General features: G+C 53.5%; 1 protein-coding gene and 10 non-coding genes across 11 annotated transcripts; 3 read left to right on the top strand and 8 right to left on the bottom strand.

Moving 5' to 3' along the window:
* Positions 1–27: 27 nt before the first annotated feature.
* Positions 28–99, bottom strand: TRNAA-UGC. Its single transcript has one exon. It is a non-coding gene; the product is annotated as a tRNA-Ala (tRNA).
* Positions 100–351: 252 nt separating this feature from the next.
* TRNAP-AGG lies at positions 352–423 on the top strand. Its single transcript has one exon. It is a non-coding gene; the product is annotated as a tRNA-Pro (tRNA).
* Positions 424–827: 404 nt separating this feature from the next.
* On the top strand, positions 828–899 carry TRNAA-CGC. The gene has a single exon. It is a non-coding gene; the product is annotated as a tRNA-Ala (tRNA).
* A 387-nt stretch (positions 900–1,286) lies between these two features.
* TRNAP-UGG lies at positions 1,287–1,358 on the bottom strand. Its single transcript has one exon. It is a non-coding gene; the product is annotated as a tRNA-Pro (tRNA).
* Positions 1,359–1,874: 516 nt separating this feature from the next.
* Positions 1,875–1,957, bottom strand: TRNAS-CGA. The gene has a single exon. It is a non-coding gene; the product is annotated as a tRNA-Ser (tRNA).
* Positions 1,958–2,387: 430 nt separating this feature from the next.
* Positions 2,388–2,459, bottom strand: TRNAA-CGC. Its single transcript has one exon. It is a non-coding gene; the product is annotated as a tRNA-Ala (tRNA).
* Positions 2,460–2,878: 419 nt separating this feature from the next.
* On the bottom strand, positions 2,879–2,950 carry TRNAP-CGG. The gene has a single exon. It is a non-coding gene; the product is annotated as a tRNA-Pro (tRNA).
* Positions 2,951–7,755: 4,805 nt separating this feature from the next.
* Positions 7,756–8,933, bottom strand: LOC112955350 (beta-keratin-related protein-like). The gene is made up of 2 exons (XM_026048631.1): positions 8,925–8,933; positions 7,756–8,072 (listed from the first exon to the last, which is right to left on the bottom strand). The coding sequence occupies exon 2, from the start codon at positions 8,050–8,052 to the stop codon at positions 7,756–7,758; it is 297 nt and encodes a 98-aa protein (XP_025904416.1). The 5' UTR covers positions 8,053–8,072; positions 8,925–8,933.
* Positions 8,934–14,039: 5,106 nt separating this feature from the next.
* TRNAS-GCU lies at positions 14,040–14,121 on the bottom strand. Its single transcript has one exon. It is a non-coding gene; the product is annotated as a tRNA-Ser (tRNA).
* A 517-nt stretch (positions 14,122–14,638) lies between these two features.
* On the bottom strand, positions 14,639–14,712 carry TRNAT-AGU. Its single transcript has one exon. It is a non-coding gene; the product is annotated as a tRNA-Thr (tRNA).
* Positions 14,713–15,650: 938 nt separating this feature from the next.
* Positions 15,651–15,722, top strand: TRNAP-CGG. Its single transcript has one exon. It is a non-coding gene; the product is annotated as a tRNA-Pro (tRNA).
* The last annotated feature ends 648 nt before the right edge of the window (positions 15,723–16,370 follow it).

Genomic DNA, 16,370 nt, shown 5'->3' with positions numbered 1-16,370 from the left:
GAAAGGAGCCTTGTGTAGAAAAGTGTGTGGAGATGCTGGGGCTTGAACCCAGGGCCTCTTACATGCAAAGCAAGCGCTCTCCCACTGAGCTACATCCCCCTGCCCCGGGGCTGCCGCTGCCCACGCGGCGCCGCTGCCCGCCCCTCGCGCGGCCCCCGAGCCCCCGCTGCCGCTGGGGAGCCGCGTGCGGTGCCGCGCGCGGGGGCAGGCGCTGGGGCGCCGGCTGCGCGGGAGAAGGCAGCAGCTCCGGCCGGCGCTGGCACTGGCGCTGGCGCTGGGGCTGTGCCGGCCGCGCAGCAGCGCTGGGCGCCCGCCAGGCCAGGCCGGGCTGTGSAGAGCATGGCGCGCGGCGGCTCGTTGGTCTAGGGGTATGATTCTCGCTTAGGGTGCGAGAGGTCCCGGGTTCAACTCCCGGACGAGCCCACGTTTTGGGCATCGTGGGTGCCTCTTCATCCCAGAGCTTCTCTGGGTCCTCTCCTTTGGCTTTCTCCGCTCGTGTTGCCCCGTGGTTGAGTGGAGCTGCTGCTTGTCTGAGATCCCAGCAGGGCCACCGCGTGGGGACCTGCCAGCTGCCTTGTGCTGCAGCCCCACAAGGTGGCCCTGGCCACCAGCTGCAGGTGACCTCTGGGTGCCTGTGCACCTGAGAGCACTGGGATCACTGCAGACGGCATCCGCAAACYGGCACCAGCCTTGGAGGGGAAATGCCTCTTGGTGCACCCCTGGCATCTGGGCGGGTGCCACAAAGCAGGTGCCGTGTCCCCAGCCCTGCAGGTGTTGGGGCAGCAGGAGGTGTGTGGTGGCAGCGGGTGCAACGAGCAGCAGAGCAGGGGGATGTAGCTCAGTGGGAGAGCGCTTGCTTCGCATGTAAGAGGCCCTGGGTTCAAACCCCAGCATCTCCATACACTTTTCGTCCTGAAAGCTCTCCAKCCCAGTGTCTGGGATCCCAGTGACCTCATTTATGGTCCCAAAGAAAGTCCTTTTCTCCCAGGAATGGATGGGATTGGCTTTCTTCTCAGAGCCTTCCAGGTGTGGAGAAATCCCCCAAACTGTTTAATTTTCCTTTCTCCCAAGAGCTGCACATGGTGAAATACCTGCATGGAGAGRTGTTCCTGTGTGGCATGGAGCACCACATCGCTCTCACCGGGACCAGACCTGGCAGCAGCATGGTCCAACAAGCTGGCTGTGCCCATTGCCTTGGACACCACTGGCCCTGGTGCTGGTCATGGCCTCGGACAGGGTCTCATGCACCAGCCAGGCAAACATGGTCCTATTTCGGCCCAAAAGGAGGGCTCGTCCGGGAGTTGAACCCGGGACCTCTCGCACCCAAAGCGAGAATCATACCCCTAGACCAACGAGCCAGGATGGCACAGTGAGGGCCAGCTGCAGCACCCCATGGCTCTAGGGATGATGTGGGATTATGGCCAACATCACGAGCTGGTGGTGCCATGCATGCTCAGCCCTCTAGCAGGAGTGCTTGTAGGTAAACCCATAGCAAGGCCCAAGACTGTGAGTCGTGTATGTCCACAAACAGGTTAGGTCCTCACCATCCCTCTGTGGCCCCTGTCCCTCATCACATCCCCTCAAAAAGTCAATTTCAAATGGTCCCAGAAATGATGGCCTAGTGCCACTGCAATGCAGTGGATGCTGCAAAACCCCAGTGGCCCGTCTGCCTTGGGGCTGCTCCAGGAGCAAAGGGTCCCAGCCAGGATCTGCCTGTCCCCGGGTGGGAGCAGCTGTCCAGGTGCAAAGGGTAGGACCGGGGCTGCCTTGATCYCCGTTCCCGTTCTCCAACCTTGGCATTCCCTGAGGAATAACCCAAAGTCCCARCTGGAGCCCCTCAGCATGGGCCCTGGACCCTCTCCAGTAAAACCTCTCGCTGTGAGCAGGATTCGAACCTGCGCAGGGAAACCCCTATTGGATTTCGAGTCCAACGCCTTCACCCCTCGGCCATCACAGCCCTGGGCGGCAGCACCTTGGGGTGCATGGGACCCTGCCCATGGGCACCCCTCGGTCCCAGGGCTCGGTGCAGAGCAGCTGGGCTATGGTCCTGCAGCAGCACAGCTCCCCGCACTGCACAGGCACATCCCCCTTGCCCTGGGGAATGTGTCCAGAAAGAAAACCCCTGACTTGCGCCAGAGACATCCGGCCTGTTCTGGAGTCCCCTGAGCAGCTTTATGGTCACTCAACTGCTCCTGGTGGGTGGGAAAAGAGACCAGAAGGATTTCCTGGCCACCCAGGGGAGATCTCAGGATCCCAGAGAGAGCCCAGTCTCTAAGAGAGAAGAGGAAAATCTCTTTCCTGGTAGGAAGGGGAGAGCTGCTCTCCAAGAGCCCAGCAGCTTTTGTCAGTGCAGCTGGGGAAGATGGTGTTCCAGAAGAAAAGACACATGGAGATGCTGGGGCTTGAACCCAGGGCCTCKTACATGCGAAGCAAGCGCTCTCCCACTGAGCTACATCCCCCYGCCTTGATTTWSCATGTGCCCATGGTGACCACAGCCACCCCTCACCTCTGGSTATTCCAACATCTGCCAGGGTTAGGGAACATGGGATCTGCTTTCTGGACAGGGGCAGCCCAGGGGCAGCAAGAGGGGTCTCCCTGCTCCGGGTGAATGGCTGAGGCAGGATGCAGCATGGCCAGCCATGCTGGGCACCTCCTGAGACTGGCGGCACTGGTGGCATGAGCTGATCTGGACTCTCTTGCATTTCAAGAAGAGATGTTGGGTGCAGGAGGAACCCTATGGTCATGAGCCTAGCCATGCTATCTGCAGGCAGCCATAGGATGCTGGTGTCAGAGGGCCTTCCCCRAGCCAAGGAGAGGCGTTTACCCCAAAATATTGATGCCAGCCTGTGGATGCCRTTGGCATGGAGGGCCAAAAGGAGGGCTCGTCCGGGAGTTGAACCCGGGACCTCTCGCACCCGAAGCGAGAATCATACCCCTAGACCAACGAGCCGGGGTGGCTCAGYTGTGGCCGCTCCAGCACACTTCAGGCACCCCGTGGTGCCAGACAAGGCTCTGGGCACGGTGATGGTGGCGCCGGGTGGGCACAGGGGACATGGGCTCCGTTTCTCTGGGCTCAGGAGCTGACTGTGGGCTCGGTGGGGCTGCTCTGTCAGCAGCTCCCGGTCTCTGGGGTAGCCGATATTCAGCTCTGGGGCAGCTCTAGGGCTGCCTGTACCTGTGCAGGGCAGCAAGCCCAGCTGCTGTGGGCCATGGCCCAGCAGAGAGCCCCAGCTTGTGGCTCCCCGACGATGCTAGAATAGTGCAGCAGCCTGGAAAACAGAATTACCAGAGTTAATTTTTGCATGGTCTGCCTGCAGCAAGACTGGAATGTGAGGATCTCATTTTCCCCCCAGGAAACAGCCGCAGCAATTGCCCTAGCCAAGTGCTGTAATGCCTGCAAGGGGCAGGAAGGGGTTAATAATACCTCCTTCCAGGCTGCACCAGAATAACAGTCCTTTCCCCAGGCCACATGAGGATGGCTGCCAGCCGGGCSCAGGGAGGAAGGCCTGGCTGTGGACAGTGCTTATTTGCCTCTTGTGGTTGCAAGTCATAAGGTAGAGTTGGCAGGGAGGGTATTGCACCCTTGTGCTTTCCCTGCTGCAAGAGTCCCTGCAGCTGTCTGGCTTCGTCCAGGCTACGTGATGATCTCTAGCAACAGCAGATAATAAGCAGCTTATCCTCCTCTGCATTAGGAAATCTGCAGGTACCTAACACTTAGCAAATGTGATTTTTTTTTTTTCATCCTTGGAATATTTTAACTTCTGTTGAARATAAAACTCCATCAGGTCCCTGTTTTTCAATAACAGCACCTTGTCAAGCCTTAGGATCTAAGCGATGTTGTCTTTGCGCTCAGCCTTGTCTCTGCAGCAGCAGCACCTTCCCCTGGGGCTGCTCTCGTGGGGAGCACACACTCGGAGGCACGAGGATGTTAGGGGCCTGTGAGGGAGCAGTGTCTGGAGGGGAGCGAGTCCCRGGCTGAGCTGCAGCCCTGGCAGAGCGAGCAGGGTTGCAGGAGCCCGAACACCGCTCCCATGGGCAGCACCTGGAGGGCTAGACCGGGACGCCAGCGCCTTTTGATTTGTGTTCTTCTTTCCAGGTGACTCACACAGTGCGGAGACCTGTTATTTTCCTGCTTTATGGGATTTTCAACCCCGGAAAAAATAAAACAGAGCATCCAGCCAGGAGTCCCCTGGGGTGCTGGAGTCATTGCCTGTCTGGCTTGCTGGGCTTGGCACCGGAGCCTTGCACAGGGGACAGGGCGCCTGGCGAAAACACCGCAAGCCCCTGCCCTGTAGTTAATCTGTGGGTGCAGCAGCCGGTGCCCCAAGCCAAGATGTTGTCCTGATAGAGCCTTCTCCTCTCTGTTATCCCTGCTTTGCAACCTTTCCCTCTCTTCCTCCTAAAGCACAAGAGCAAATGCTCTTTCTCTTGTGGGAAATTGCATTGCGAGGCTCTGTGTAAAACCTCACAGAAAAGAAGGGAGTTTGAGGGTAGGGTAAAAAAAACAATCATTCCCTCATGCCTGTGCTCTGTCGTGGTTGGCTCCACAGACATATATCCCAACGTGCTCCGACCTTGCTGTGGTGAGCAAGACAAGGGACACAGCCCTCGTGTCCCTGGCCTTGTCCACAGCTTGATGCCAGCATGCTGGAGCAGGGTGCACTTTTTCCTACCCTGTAGGTGCTGGCAGTGGATCTGCCTCTTGCTCCTGTCCCACTGAGACACTGGGGTTCTCGTCTCCTAATCCGTGCGTGCAGGGAAGCTGTACGTAGGTGTTCTGGGCTCTTGCTCACCAGCCAATCCAGCCGCCATCAGTCCCTCCATCCATATATCCTGTCCCATTCTGCTGGGGGCTTGCACACCCAACAGTCCTATTTGTACTCATCCTCACTTTTCTGTGACATTTCTCTATTTTTCTGTTAAAAAAAAATTAATTCCAACCCAAACCATGACTTCATCTCTCCTCGTCTCCCTCTCCCCCATCCTCAGAAGGGCAATGCAACCCAGCGCTCACCACTGCATGCACCTGGAGCTGTGGGCTCACTGGTACCTGGCTGTGTGCAGRAGATGGCTACTGGCCTCTTCTGATGGCTTCTCCAAGCAGAGAACCCAGGTGAGCCCATTTGCCAAGGATGGGAGGAAATGAAAGGAAACAGCTGTCTCCAAGAAGCAATGACTGCTCCAGGAGGATGTTGAGTGACAGCAGGGAAATGGTTTCCTACAAGGAAATGAGAATGTGAGGGAAGATGGGAGGTGAGTAGGAGACATGAACATCAAGAGATCCAGGCATGGCCAAAGGGTGCCATTTGAGCTCCAGTCTTCTCCGATAAATGCTTCTGTTGTTCTTGTCATTGAGCAGGCAATGCTGTGACCAAAACCCTCCATCCCTCCGTAAGCATACTTCTATCTGCTAATCTTTATTCTTCAGCCCAGCTTGGGCTATGTGTCCTCCTGCAAATGTACCCTCAGTTTTGGTCTGTTGCTCTCTATGTCTCACCAGGGCCTTCTGCTCCACAGTCTTTGAGAAACCTGTATTTTAGGACCTGATTAATAAGTCTACAGGGTCCTGCCCAGGGCAAATATTGGCTAGGAGGCATATGTGGCAGGGCAAATTCAGAACAGATCTTAAACTGGGAGCCAAGATAGCAGGGAGCCACAGCACCCATGGGAGACAGGGAGCCAACATCCTCTGGGATGAAGATCCCCGCAGCACCCCAAGATTCTCTCTTCCATGGCTCTGGATGCAATAGGACATCARTTTTTTCAAGTCAAGTCAAGGATGCATGCAGGTTTTAGTCTCCTCTGGGACACTGGGTCTTCAGAGGAAAATCTGTACAAATTCACCAGCGGAGTCATTCAACAAAAAGTCACCTCAAAATGTTGTTCTTCTTCTCCCTTGCCCAATCCTGGACTGTCCCACTAAGCAAACAGTTGAAAAATGGCCTTACAAACCCCCARATAACTATGGCTTCCCAGTCAGTCCTTTGCTAGAGAACTATTGCTCTTCCACTTCGCAATGTTTGGTAGAATTTTGCTTCTCTCCTAGGACAATTTCCTAGATCTTGGATAAAAACGTTTGAGCAGCCCTTAGACTATGAATGTGAACCTACATCTCTCTTCTTCTGCTGCTCTGATTGCAAAGCAACAGCCATGTAAATTATCTCCAAATTAGGAACGCCTCTGAAGACCTGAGCAATAAAACCAGCTGAGCTTGAACATAGGCTTTTGAAGATCATCATGCTTTCAAGCTTAGCATAATCTTTCATTATAAATGCTYATAAAGTTTATGCAAAGTGTCACATTAGAAAAATAGTCGTCATATGAAAGAAGATTTAAGCTATATCTGTGGAGATCTTAATCATATCCTTATCTTCCTTCCATCAGGTGAAAAAAGTTCTTCTTGATGGTACATGCCCTCTTAAAGAGGCTTATTCAAKGCCTAGTGTCTTTTTCTCAAGACGCTTGCAGTCTCTCCCTGAAAAACAATTATTCTTCAAATTCATTTAATCTGTTCAGTCGGCTCATCCCACAGCTAGAAGTTATGCATCCTAGTTTCTGGGAAGATCTAAGGATGGAGCTCGCTTGGGTTGTGGCCAGGAATAGGCTTATATTCTGGACTGTGACAAGCTGCTGGTGTGTTTGAGACACCAGACTGCTCCTCTGAGACGTCTGTGAGCTGGCCAACCAAGGGACAACTCATTTACCTCTGAAATGTCCTCATCCTCGCATCTCTGCAGCTCATAGATGGTCCCTAACTGATCAGCTCTCCCATGGCCACTCTGCTCAAAACCCCAGCAAAGCTCACTGCTGAGATCTGGTCCAACTCTTGCTTTTGTATCTACAGCACATGGGAAAACTTATTTTTTTCCCCTTCATGTCTCTATTACTATGCTTATATACAGTTATTGCTGATGTTACCGAAGGCCTGAGTCACGGCCGTCACACCTGGTGCTTTTGAGAGGTGCCAGGCTGCTTCATCCCCTACTATTTCAAATAAAKAGCTGCTTAGCTGCAGATCTTGACAAAGTTGGGCTTCTGCTGTCTTTGTGTTCAGAGAAAGCCTGGGTAGCTGCACTGCATTTTGCATTGCTGGATACCCCTCTCCCTGCTTTCCCTGGCAAGGAGGGTGCTGCTGTGGGCACATGGTGCAGCTTAGCAGCAGAAAATTCCATTTCAGTCAGCAAAGATCCCCCTCACAGCAGGAACTTGCCTGGAGAGCAGGCTATCGCTTCAGGCTGCAGGCAAAGGAAACACCAGAAGACTCAGGCTATGATGTAGTATGTCTTTAATGAGAAGAAAAAGTAGAAAAAAAATCAGTTGAGAGTAGAAGTGCTTTTCCAGTGCTCAGAAAAGAAATGGCTAATCTCCCACTTAAGGACAAACCGATCCCTACACTGTGTTCCTCTCTCCCTATTGCCCCTGTAGCCCACGACTATCATCTTCCATCTACAGCCAGCTATAAGCATTTTAGCCCAGCCAGTAGCAAATGCTGTGCAACACCATAGGACGGGACACCTACATGGAAATACCAAGTAAAGCATAGCAAGAAAGATATTGAGAGGCACGATCATGAGTGACAGCAACTTCCCACGGCTCCATTCCTTCCAGGAGGAGCTGCAGGTGCCTCCCACGCTTTGGAAACCCACGTACACTTCCTCAGTTCTCTCCCCAGCTCTTTTGCGTGCTTCGTTTTTCCTTTCCTAGGCGGACGTTGTGCTGGCGTCGGCGGGATGCGGCGCAGYGGTGCGGAAGCCTCTACAGCCCGCCGCCCAGGCACAGCAGTCCAGCATCCCGCAGCCCCCGGGCGCCGCCGGAGGCGACGGGCACCCCGCAGCACCGCAGGTAGCTCCCGACGGCCGCCGATGCCGTGGATCCCACCGTGGTGTTCTGCGGGTAGGAGCTGAGGATGGGGCCGGGCAGGGTCACCACGACGGTGGGCGGCTGGATGATGGTCACGGAGTCGCCGCAGCGCCTGAAGCAGGGCTCGGTGCAGCTCGTGGCCAGCGGCTTGGGGCCGCAGGAGGAGGGCAGGCACAGGTCGTAGCAGGACATTGCGCAGCGAGGAGGGAAACCTGGAAGTCGGAGCAAGGTGTCAGTGCGAGGCAGAGGCTGGGCTGTCCCTGTCGAGCCCCAAGTCAGCAGCTCCGGTAATGAGAGCAGAAGAGAAGTAGCTAGAGGGTGTGTGGACAGTTCAGAAGCCCTTGAAGGGAGACTTTCCTAAAGGCAAAGAGGCAGCTTTGCCAGAAGTCATTTATCCCCCTTCCCTCGTCCTGTAACTCTCCTGCTAGACAGCAAGCAGGTTGCCTGGAGTTGAGTGTCCAAGGGTAGAAAGTAGAAACTGGAGCTGCTGAGAAATGTTTTGAGACCGGACCCTCAAAAGCCAACCCAAGCAGGTTGCCTGGAGTTGAGTGTCCAGGGATAGAAAATAGAAACTGGAGCTGCTGAGAAATGTTTTGAGACTGGACCCTCAAAAGCAGAACTGAAAGCTGGCAGTGAGCAAAATGAAGCAAAATGTTCATTAAAACACATCCATCTGTAATCAAACCCACCTAAATCAGCACGACAAGAGCGAGCTGGATATAGGCTATACCATCCCCAAATCCAAGGGATCTCTGCTGCCCTTCCTTAAAGGGAAGCACGTCGTTCCCTGTAACCTGGAAATGTGCTAAATTGCTTTTTAAAAGAAAAACAGTGAAAGATGCACCTGGCTCTCTGGTTAGAGACCCTCGCCTTAACCCTGCAAATCCGACATCCCACAGCTTCTATGCCTGGAACCCCTCATTTTGCAAAAGAAATAAYCCCTTCCCTGATGCCCTCCCCAGGCAGGAGAGAGGTAGCAAACCTTGAACTTTTTGCGGAGCTCGAGAGAGCCACGAGAGCAGCAGCCCAGCCCGGAGAAGGAGACAGAGCCCGTCCCAACTCACCCAGGTGACAGAGGAGGCTGCGTCTGGRGAAGCGAATGGCAGGACAGGCGCCGGCGCTGAGCTTTATACCCTGTCCGACCCCCAAGGGAGCAGGCGCATTCCTTCCACATGAAACTCCGGCAAACAGCAGTTTTTGCCCGGAAAGCTCCCCCCAGCTGATTAAACAGTTTCCCCTTTCATCTGGCATGTTTTGCTTCAATTTAATGCTAAGTAAGATTGAAATGATTCAAGCTGCAAGCAGTAATTATGTTGCTTCCCCAGGCCAAAGTACCTTTTAGGTCTTTTGCTACAAGGCAGGGAAGCATTCGGGCAGAATTTAGGGCAGGCGCATCCCTGSCGCGCATCTTCCCCTCCTTCCCTCCCTCTTTCCAAGCACAGCGTAAATCACCAGGGAATTCAGCTCTCGAGCATAAGGTCAGCTCGTGAGCTCAGGGATTGAGGCGGAACACAAGAAAGCTGCATCCCAAAGACACAAGCCCTAAGAAAAACAGCCAGGTTCCTGCACTGTGTCAGTCATAAATGCCWAGAAAATCAGGAAAGACGCAAAGAGCAGTGAAGAACTGTGCCAGAGACAGTGGAAAAAAATGCCAAAGAGAGGCACCAAAAACAAATAGATGGCAATGAGGGTACTGAGCACGTTTCCAGACAAGCAGAGCCCTGAACACTCCTTCTCCACTGCAAGGTGCCCACATAGCAAGGACACAGACAAAATGCTGTTAAGCCATCCTGGCACAATCAAACTCTTTCATTTTTGGACCTGCTCTCCATATCCTTAAGGGATGTCATTTTTCTTTTTCCTATTATTATTATTCCTCACATCCATGGTACAAATTCTGCTTGGAAGGTATATAATATTTTAAACAGAAACTGATCAAAGGTTTTAAAATAGATGCTACAGCCCATTCCTGAAGGTGATGCACACCTAAACTGATTTATTTTGCTCACTAAGCCCATTCGGAGGCCAAAAGCCTTTCCATCTTGCTCTATGAATAGACTAAGAAGCTAGAGGCTCACAGCTATTTTTTGCCATGATGAAGTGACATAGACAAGACATTTTAATTACAGGTTGCCATGTGACCCCAGATTGCTCTGCTAAAACCCTGTTAGCTGCCCAGCTGCTGAGGAGACACAAAAGTCCCAAGCTGCACTTAAATGTGAGTCACCTACGTGGTGGGTGAATTGGTACCAAGCAAGCAAGCGAGTCATCAGGCTGTAGGGCCAAGGAAAGGCTGAAGAAGGCTTTTCATTTAATGCTATCAGAGACCAGATGAAAGCATCAATATCTCCCACCCTGGAATAAATCAGGGCAGGACTAGGGGGGATGCATGTAATGCGTGTGTRGAGCCAGGTATTTCCAGCATCGCTGCTGAACATGCGCCTTGTAGGGCTTTGCAGGGTCACCCGAGTCACTAAGGTGATGTGGTCCTGTCCRCCCAATATTTGTAGCCTTGAATTGTCCCTAGTGACTGTCTGCCTGAGGAGAGGAAAAAAAAAAGAAAGAAAAAAAGAGGAGAGAGAGAGAGAGAGAGAGAGAGAGAAAGAGAGGAGAGAGAGAGAAAGAGAGGAAGGAGAGGAGAGAGAGAGAGAGAGAGAGAGAGAGAGAGAGAGAGGGAGGAGAGAGAGAGGAGAGAGAGAAAGAGAGAGAAAGAGAGAGAGGGGGAGAGAGAGAGAGAGAGAGAGGAGAGAGGGGAGAGAGAAAAAGAGAGAGAGAGAAGAGAGAGAGGGGAGAGAGAGGGGAGAGAGAGGGGAGAGAGAGAAAGAGAGAGAAAGAGAGAGAAAGAGAGAGAAAGAGAGAGAAAGAGAGAGAAAGAGAGAGAAAGAGAGAGAAAGAGAGAGAAAGAGAGAGGAGAGATTTCTGCTTCACAGATATTTTTCTGCATCCTTTTTATGTCTCTGTGTATCCTTCTGACTCCAGGAGGAAAAAAAAAAAAGAAAAAAAGGAAAAAAGGGGGGAGGGATTTTTCTGGAGAGACTCTTTTCCCAGCCCCCAACAGCAGCTGGGATCCTCCAGGCCCCAGCCTCACCGTGTGTTTCAGTTTTGCCATTCTGTTTGATTATTTGAGGTCCAGCTCCACTCCTCAGGTCATGCAGGATTCCTGCAGCATATCGGTACGCACTGTGGTGATTGCAGCACACCTGTGGGGACAATTAAAGGGTGAAAAATGCTGCATGTGAGCAATTCGTACACTGGAACAAGCCTTTTGTCCGGAAAAGAGGAAAGAAGAAACAAAAGGTACGTGTTAGCCAGTTAAAATAAGTAGATTTGGGTAATGAATGGGATTAAACCAAAGGCAGAGCATGCACTAAAGAGTTCTTCCTGGAAATGCAAGTATCTGGGGGAAAGATGGGACTGGTTTTCTAACCCTCATTCATTTCACAAGATGAGCAGTTTCTGCTCAAGATGTGACTTTCTCTGGAGAAACAATAAAACCAAGAAAACTCCACCTAATCAAGCATATCAGACCTATTTTAGTGACCTCTGTAGTGGGTCCAAAATGTGTTGTCATCTGAGCCCTGTTTTGTCCTGCAGGTGAGAGCATGGGGAGAAACATGGCTCGAGTCCAATGATTCCCACAAAGATGCGTTTCCTTCCCAACAGCACTCTGCAACCCCCAGTTTCACTTCTCTGCTTTTGATTTCCAGCAAAGCAAGGGTTGACACAGATTAGAGGCCCCTGGTGTCTGTGAAAAGGAGCTGAGGTTGCTGGAAGTACAGCTATTGCTGCACTCGTGTGCACCTGTGTTTGCTTACATGCATGAATTTGCTGGGCTGAGGAGACAGTCATCTCTTGGAAATCCAGGGAAGGAAAGCAGCCAAGAGACAAACATGRGAGAGGGGAAACACGTACCTGGCCCCGGGTCCCCACAAGGCTCATGGAGGGGTGCCAAGGCCCTGCAGTGACACTGGGGAAGGCGTTTTGTGACCCCAACCCTGTCAACAGCCCAAGCTGTTGGGCTTCCTTGGGCCAGGAAGGTCCAAGCTCAAGCTGTGAGGCACCTCCCCGGGGCTGCAGGCAATCTTCATGCTGCCCCATGTATCCTGTAATTGCCCCGTCCTTGGGTGGGCTGGTGCTTCACAGCGGGTGAGTGTGTGCCCCCCAGCAGACCTTGTCACCGTGCGCTGGAGACATTGGGGAGACATTGCCCAGCAGGCTTCAAGGCCATCCCAATGGGGTCACATATTGTCSTCTCCCAGGCCTCTCTGCCCCACAAGCCTGAAGGTTGCCATCCTGCTGCAGGACAGGGAGTGGATCGGATCCCCATGCATGCCTTGGAGTCCCCTGTGTCACGTACAGGAGCAACCTCAGCCAGCACCTGCAGAAAAGCACACACTGTGGCCTGCTCTTTGAAGTTCATGGTCTCTTGCTGCGAGTTTTTGTTTCCCTAGATGTGCAACACTGGGCTCTGAAACAGCTTTCGCCCCACATCCCCCCTGCTAAAATCTCCTACCTCCCTTTCGTGAGGGATCCTTGCTGTCCTGGGGCATACTCAGGGCAGGGATTTTGTGAGATCCTTGCTGTCCTGGGGCATACTCAACCATATTTGCCAAAATGGTAGGGCTGGCCGAGCATCGTAGCGCCTCATGGCAATGGGATGGGACAGGACTGGCATTTCCCCACTGCCAGATCATCATTTCTCACTTGGCAGAGGGAAGTAACTCCCCATTCATTCCCCAGGGCATCCCCTTAAAGCATGAGAAGGAAACAAAGCCCCAGGGGAAGGCTAAAAGCAAACACAGGCCTCCAGCACGGACAGCTATGCCTTGGCAAGCTTGGCTTGCCTCCAAGCCACAACACTGCCCAGAAAGAAAGGGGCAGACGGCGGGGAAGGTATTTACAAGCCTGGCACCAATTTCTGCAATCACCGTGGCCTCCATGCGAGTTGCAAGCCAGTGTTTTCTCCCTGTTATGGAAAGAAGACTGTAATCATTTTGCCCATGTCCTGAAGACAGAGTGGCAGGCAGCCCCAGCACAYGGCATTTCAAAGCACATATACTCTTAGACAAATGCAGGACTTTGCTTTCTGCACGTCTTCTAGGACTGCAACAATAAAAACCTCCTAGCAGGTGTAAAAACCTCCCATGAGGTATTTTCCCTCTTTCCCATCCTCATCTCGGAGTAACTCACCCTGTGCTCTCCCCAGCAAACACAGGCACGTATATAGGGGAGCTGTCAATACACCATAGCTGTGCTGGTCTCGGAAAAGTACTGCTAAGACATGGAGCTGCTTCAGCAAGGTGCAGCCTTGTCCCCAGYGGGGAATCCCAAGGGTGTGAGGTGTGGAGAAGAAAAAAAGTGGATCTCAGAATCAAGAGAGAAAGAGAAAAGAGCAGTGCCAGACTCAGCACGTGCTAATGTCTCCTTCCCTGGCTGGCACCCTGGGTCATTTCCCCGCCAAAGGGGGCTCCTTGCTGGTTGGCACCTCAGTTCCCAGAGGAGATGTGGTCGGCAGCAGAGAAAGGAGCTGCCTGGTACCACGGGTTCAAGGAACAGCTGTCTCTGCCCACGGACGGGGAGCAGCGCCTTGCAGCTCCTGTGCAGGATGTGTGGGGTCCTGCACGTCACCCTGATGCAGAAGGGCAGCGCAAGCCCCTGAGCGACCAAGAGCAGGTTCGGCAGGCGAGACCATTAATGCAGATGGAGACGTATATTTAACATGAAAGAGCAAGGGAGACAGGCAGGAGCGAGCCAGGCAGGCAGGCACGGATTCACCCTGGCGCAGCTGGGTGCTGCCGGCTCTCCAGGCTGGGGCCCTGCACTGCTTTTGCACTGCACTAGTTGTCACAGGCACAACACCCACCGAGGCTGGTGGTGCATCTCCTAGGGGGAGGTTGCCTCTGAATGGGACCCCCCACCTGCAAGGAAGGTGCTTTCTGTAACTTAGCCCTGGATCCCAGCACCAGGGAGACAGTAGGAGCAGGGAAGGAGGGCAAGGAGAGGATGATGTTCACATCTGGGCACCTACAGACCCTATTTACGAAGGCAAAACACAGAGACAGCTCYGACCTTCTTGGGAAGCAGCAGGGCTCGACCATCTTCTCCATGCAGGGCTGCACAATGGAGCCTGCACCAAAAGGCTCCTACTCTGCACAGGTGAGACAGGAGTCCCCAGGGAGCGACGAGGGTGGGATTCGAACCCACGCGTGCAGAGCACAATGGATTAGCAGTCCATCGCCTTAACCACTCGGCCACCTCGTCTGATGCTCTGGGGGTTATTTTGAGCTTTCCCCCCTGCCCCCCCGCCCTCTATTTGACCAAACAACCGAAACTTGCAGCTGGTTCTGAAAAGCAGGGAGAAATATGACTCCAAGGCCACAGAAAGGAGCAGCTGGATGGAGAAAGCCTGAGCAGCAATCACAAGTCGGCAGCGTACAGGGATGGCAAGGAGAATGAGAACGATGCTTGATGTTCCCCTGTCCCTCTCCATTTTCTCCTTCATCTCTTTGTCTAAAGGTAAAGACGGAGTAGAGTAATGAGGAGATTTTTTTTTTTTTTCCATAAAAATGTGTATTGCCAAAGTGACCACTGGGTCATAGCCCGCACGCCAGGAGCCAGAGCACAAGGAAACTCCTTCCTCCCAGGATCAAGTAACAGAGAGGCTCTGTCCTTGGACTCGCTCTGAACACCTGGTCTAGCTTTGGCGTGAAAGCTCCACTAGTTCCCTCAGCCCAGGCCTGGGGTTTTAGAGGTGCGGGGCAGGGAGAAAAACATTCCCAGGCACCACTGGGAGTCGAACCCAGGATCTCCTGTTTACTAGACAGGCGCTTTAACCAGCTAAGCCATGGCGCCCTGCTGCCCTGCACCCCGATGCCCACACTCACAGCACCCTTGCGGAGGGGGGCACCCACCTTTCAAGCAAAGATGTCCCAAAAATAATTAAGATGCCTTTCAGCCCTGTGCAACTATTTTCTGGTGCAGCAGGCAGTATTTGAGTCCAGGGAAACTGTACTGGAAACCTCCTGCAGGCAGACAAACAAACAAAGCAGGTGCTTCAAAGGGAAGCAGCCCTTACCAAATATAAGGATGGGGATGGTGTTGCCTACCTGGGCTGAGACCACCAGAATGGGGCCCATGCCAGGTGAGCAAGGGCTGGAGGTCGGGGAACAGAGCTGGAGAAGGTGGATGGCAGGCAGTGTTTCAGAAATGCTTCATTATCACCTGCTGCTCCAGTTCTGTTGTGCAAGAGATATAGGAATGGGAGAATTTGACAGCWTTGGCCAACACAGGGACTCAAACTCTGGCACCTGCGAGCAAAAGCGGGATGGTTTCCCATCAGAGCTATCACAAATGCTCCTTAGAGGAGGAGGATAACAAGAGGGCTACATGGAGGTGCCAACAAACATCCCGGCCTCMTAGCAAACACCATGAGGTTTCTAGAGCAGGTTTGGTGCCCTGAGAAGCCACGSACCCCTGGCAAATCAGCCAGGCTACAGCCACCGACAGAGCCCTTCATCCCTGCAGCCAGGCCCTCCTACTGCCACCGCAGCTTCAGGGCTTGGGCACAGGAACGTTGTGCTTAACGGTGCCATCCCATCGCCATTTCATTCAACCCCAAGTGAGTGAGAAAGCCCAGAGGAAAATCTTAACCACCAATACCATGCTGTGCTCGCTCCTGGCCCTTGTCTTGGCACCGTGGATGCAGCAGACACAGGCTCCCCTTGGACAGGGAGATGGGGCAGGTCTAGGGAGCCCCAAAGCTGCCTAGGAAGGCCAACCTGAGCCACCCCGGCTCGTTGGTCTAGGGGTATGATTCTCGCTTCGGGTGCGAGAGGTCCCGGGTTCAACTCCCGGACGAGCCCTTCTTTTGCTCAGCCATCTCGTAGGACCCCCCAGTCAGCAGCACCCAGCACCATGGGATGGGCAGCCTGATCTTTTGGATACATCCCATCAGCTGGAATGGTCCTGCGAGAGCTGGGCTGACYCATGCCATGGGGCAGCCAAAGATAATGTCCCTTACATGCCCTGTTGCGTGCTTCTGGGACAGGAAGAGGCAAGAGACATGATGTTTTCTCAAGACCCTGCACATGACCGGAAAGAAATCCATGTCTAGCCTGTAGAAAGCCACAGGACCTCAGCGGGCACTTTTCCAGCACCACGGGTGCTCCTCAGAAAAGGGATTTTAGAGGGCCAAGCAACACCTGCTCATGGGTTTTTTTGCCATGCAGAGGCCTCAGACATGCAAAGCAAGCACTCACCTGAGCTACATCCCCTTACCCAAGGGCTGCTTGGGAAGATCTCCTCACCAGCCATCTCGGTTCCTYCCCTTGCCCTCAGCTTCAGTCATGCCCAGAAAGGCGCATAGTCCTGGCAGAAGAGGCAAGGAAGAGCCTAGCCATGGACACTGGACCCTTCCATTGCCCAGCTCTGCCATGCCCTGTGCTCCTCACAGCGCTCTCCTGGCCACCAAGGAGAAGGACTGCCCTGCATCAGCCAGGCAGCAGCCGGGA

The sequence above is a fragment of the Nothoprocta perdicaria genome, unplaced genomic scaffold, assembly GCF_003342845.1.
Source record: "Nothoprocta perdicaria isolate Ctin4 unplaced genomic scaffold, notPer1 scaffold_11, whole genome shotgun sequence".
Taxonomy (NCBI): domain Eukaryota; kingdom Metazoa; phylum Chordata; class Aves; order Tinamiformes; family Tinamidae; genus Nothoprocta; species Nothoprocta perdicaria.
Note: the sequence above shows the minus strand (reverse complement) of the source record. Positions and strands in the feature narration are given on the sequence as shown.

Excerpts from the sequence above, each read along its gene's own strand:
- LOC112955350 (XM_026048631.1), bottom strand. The coding sequence starts at position 8,052 with ATGTCCTGCTACGACCTGTGCCTGCCCTCCTCCTGCGGCCCCAAGCCG.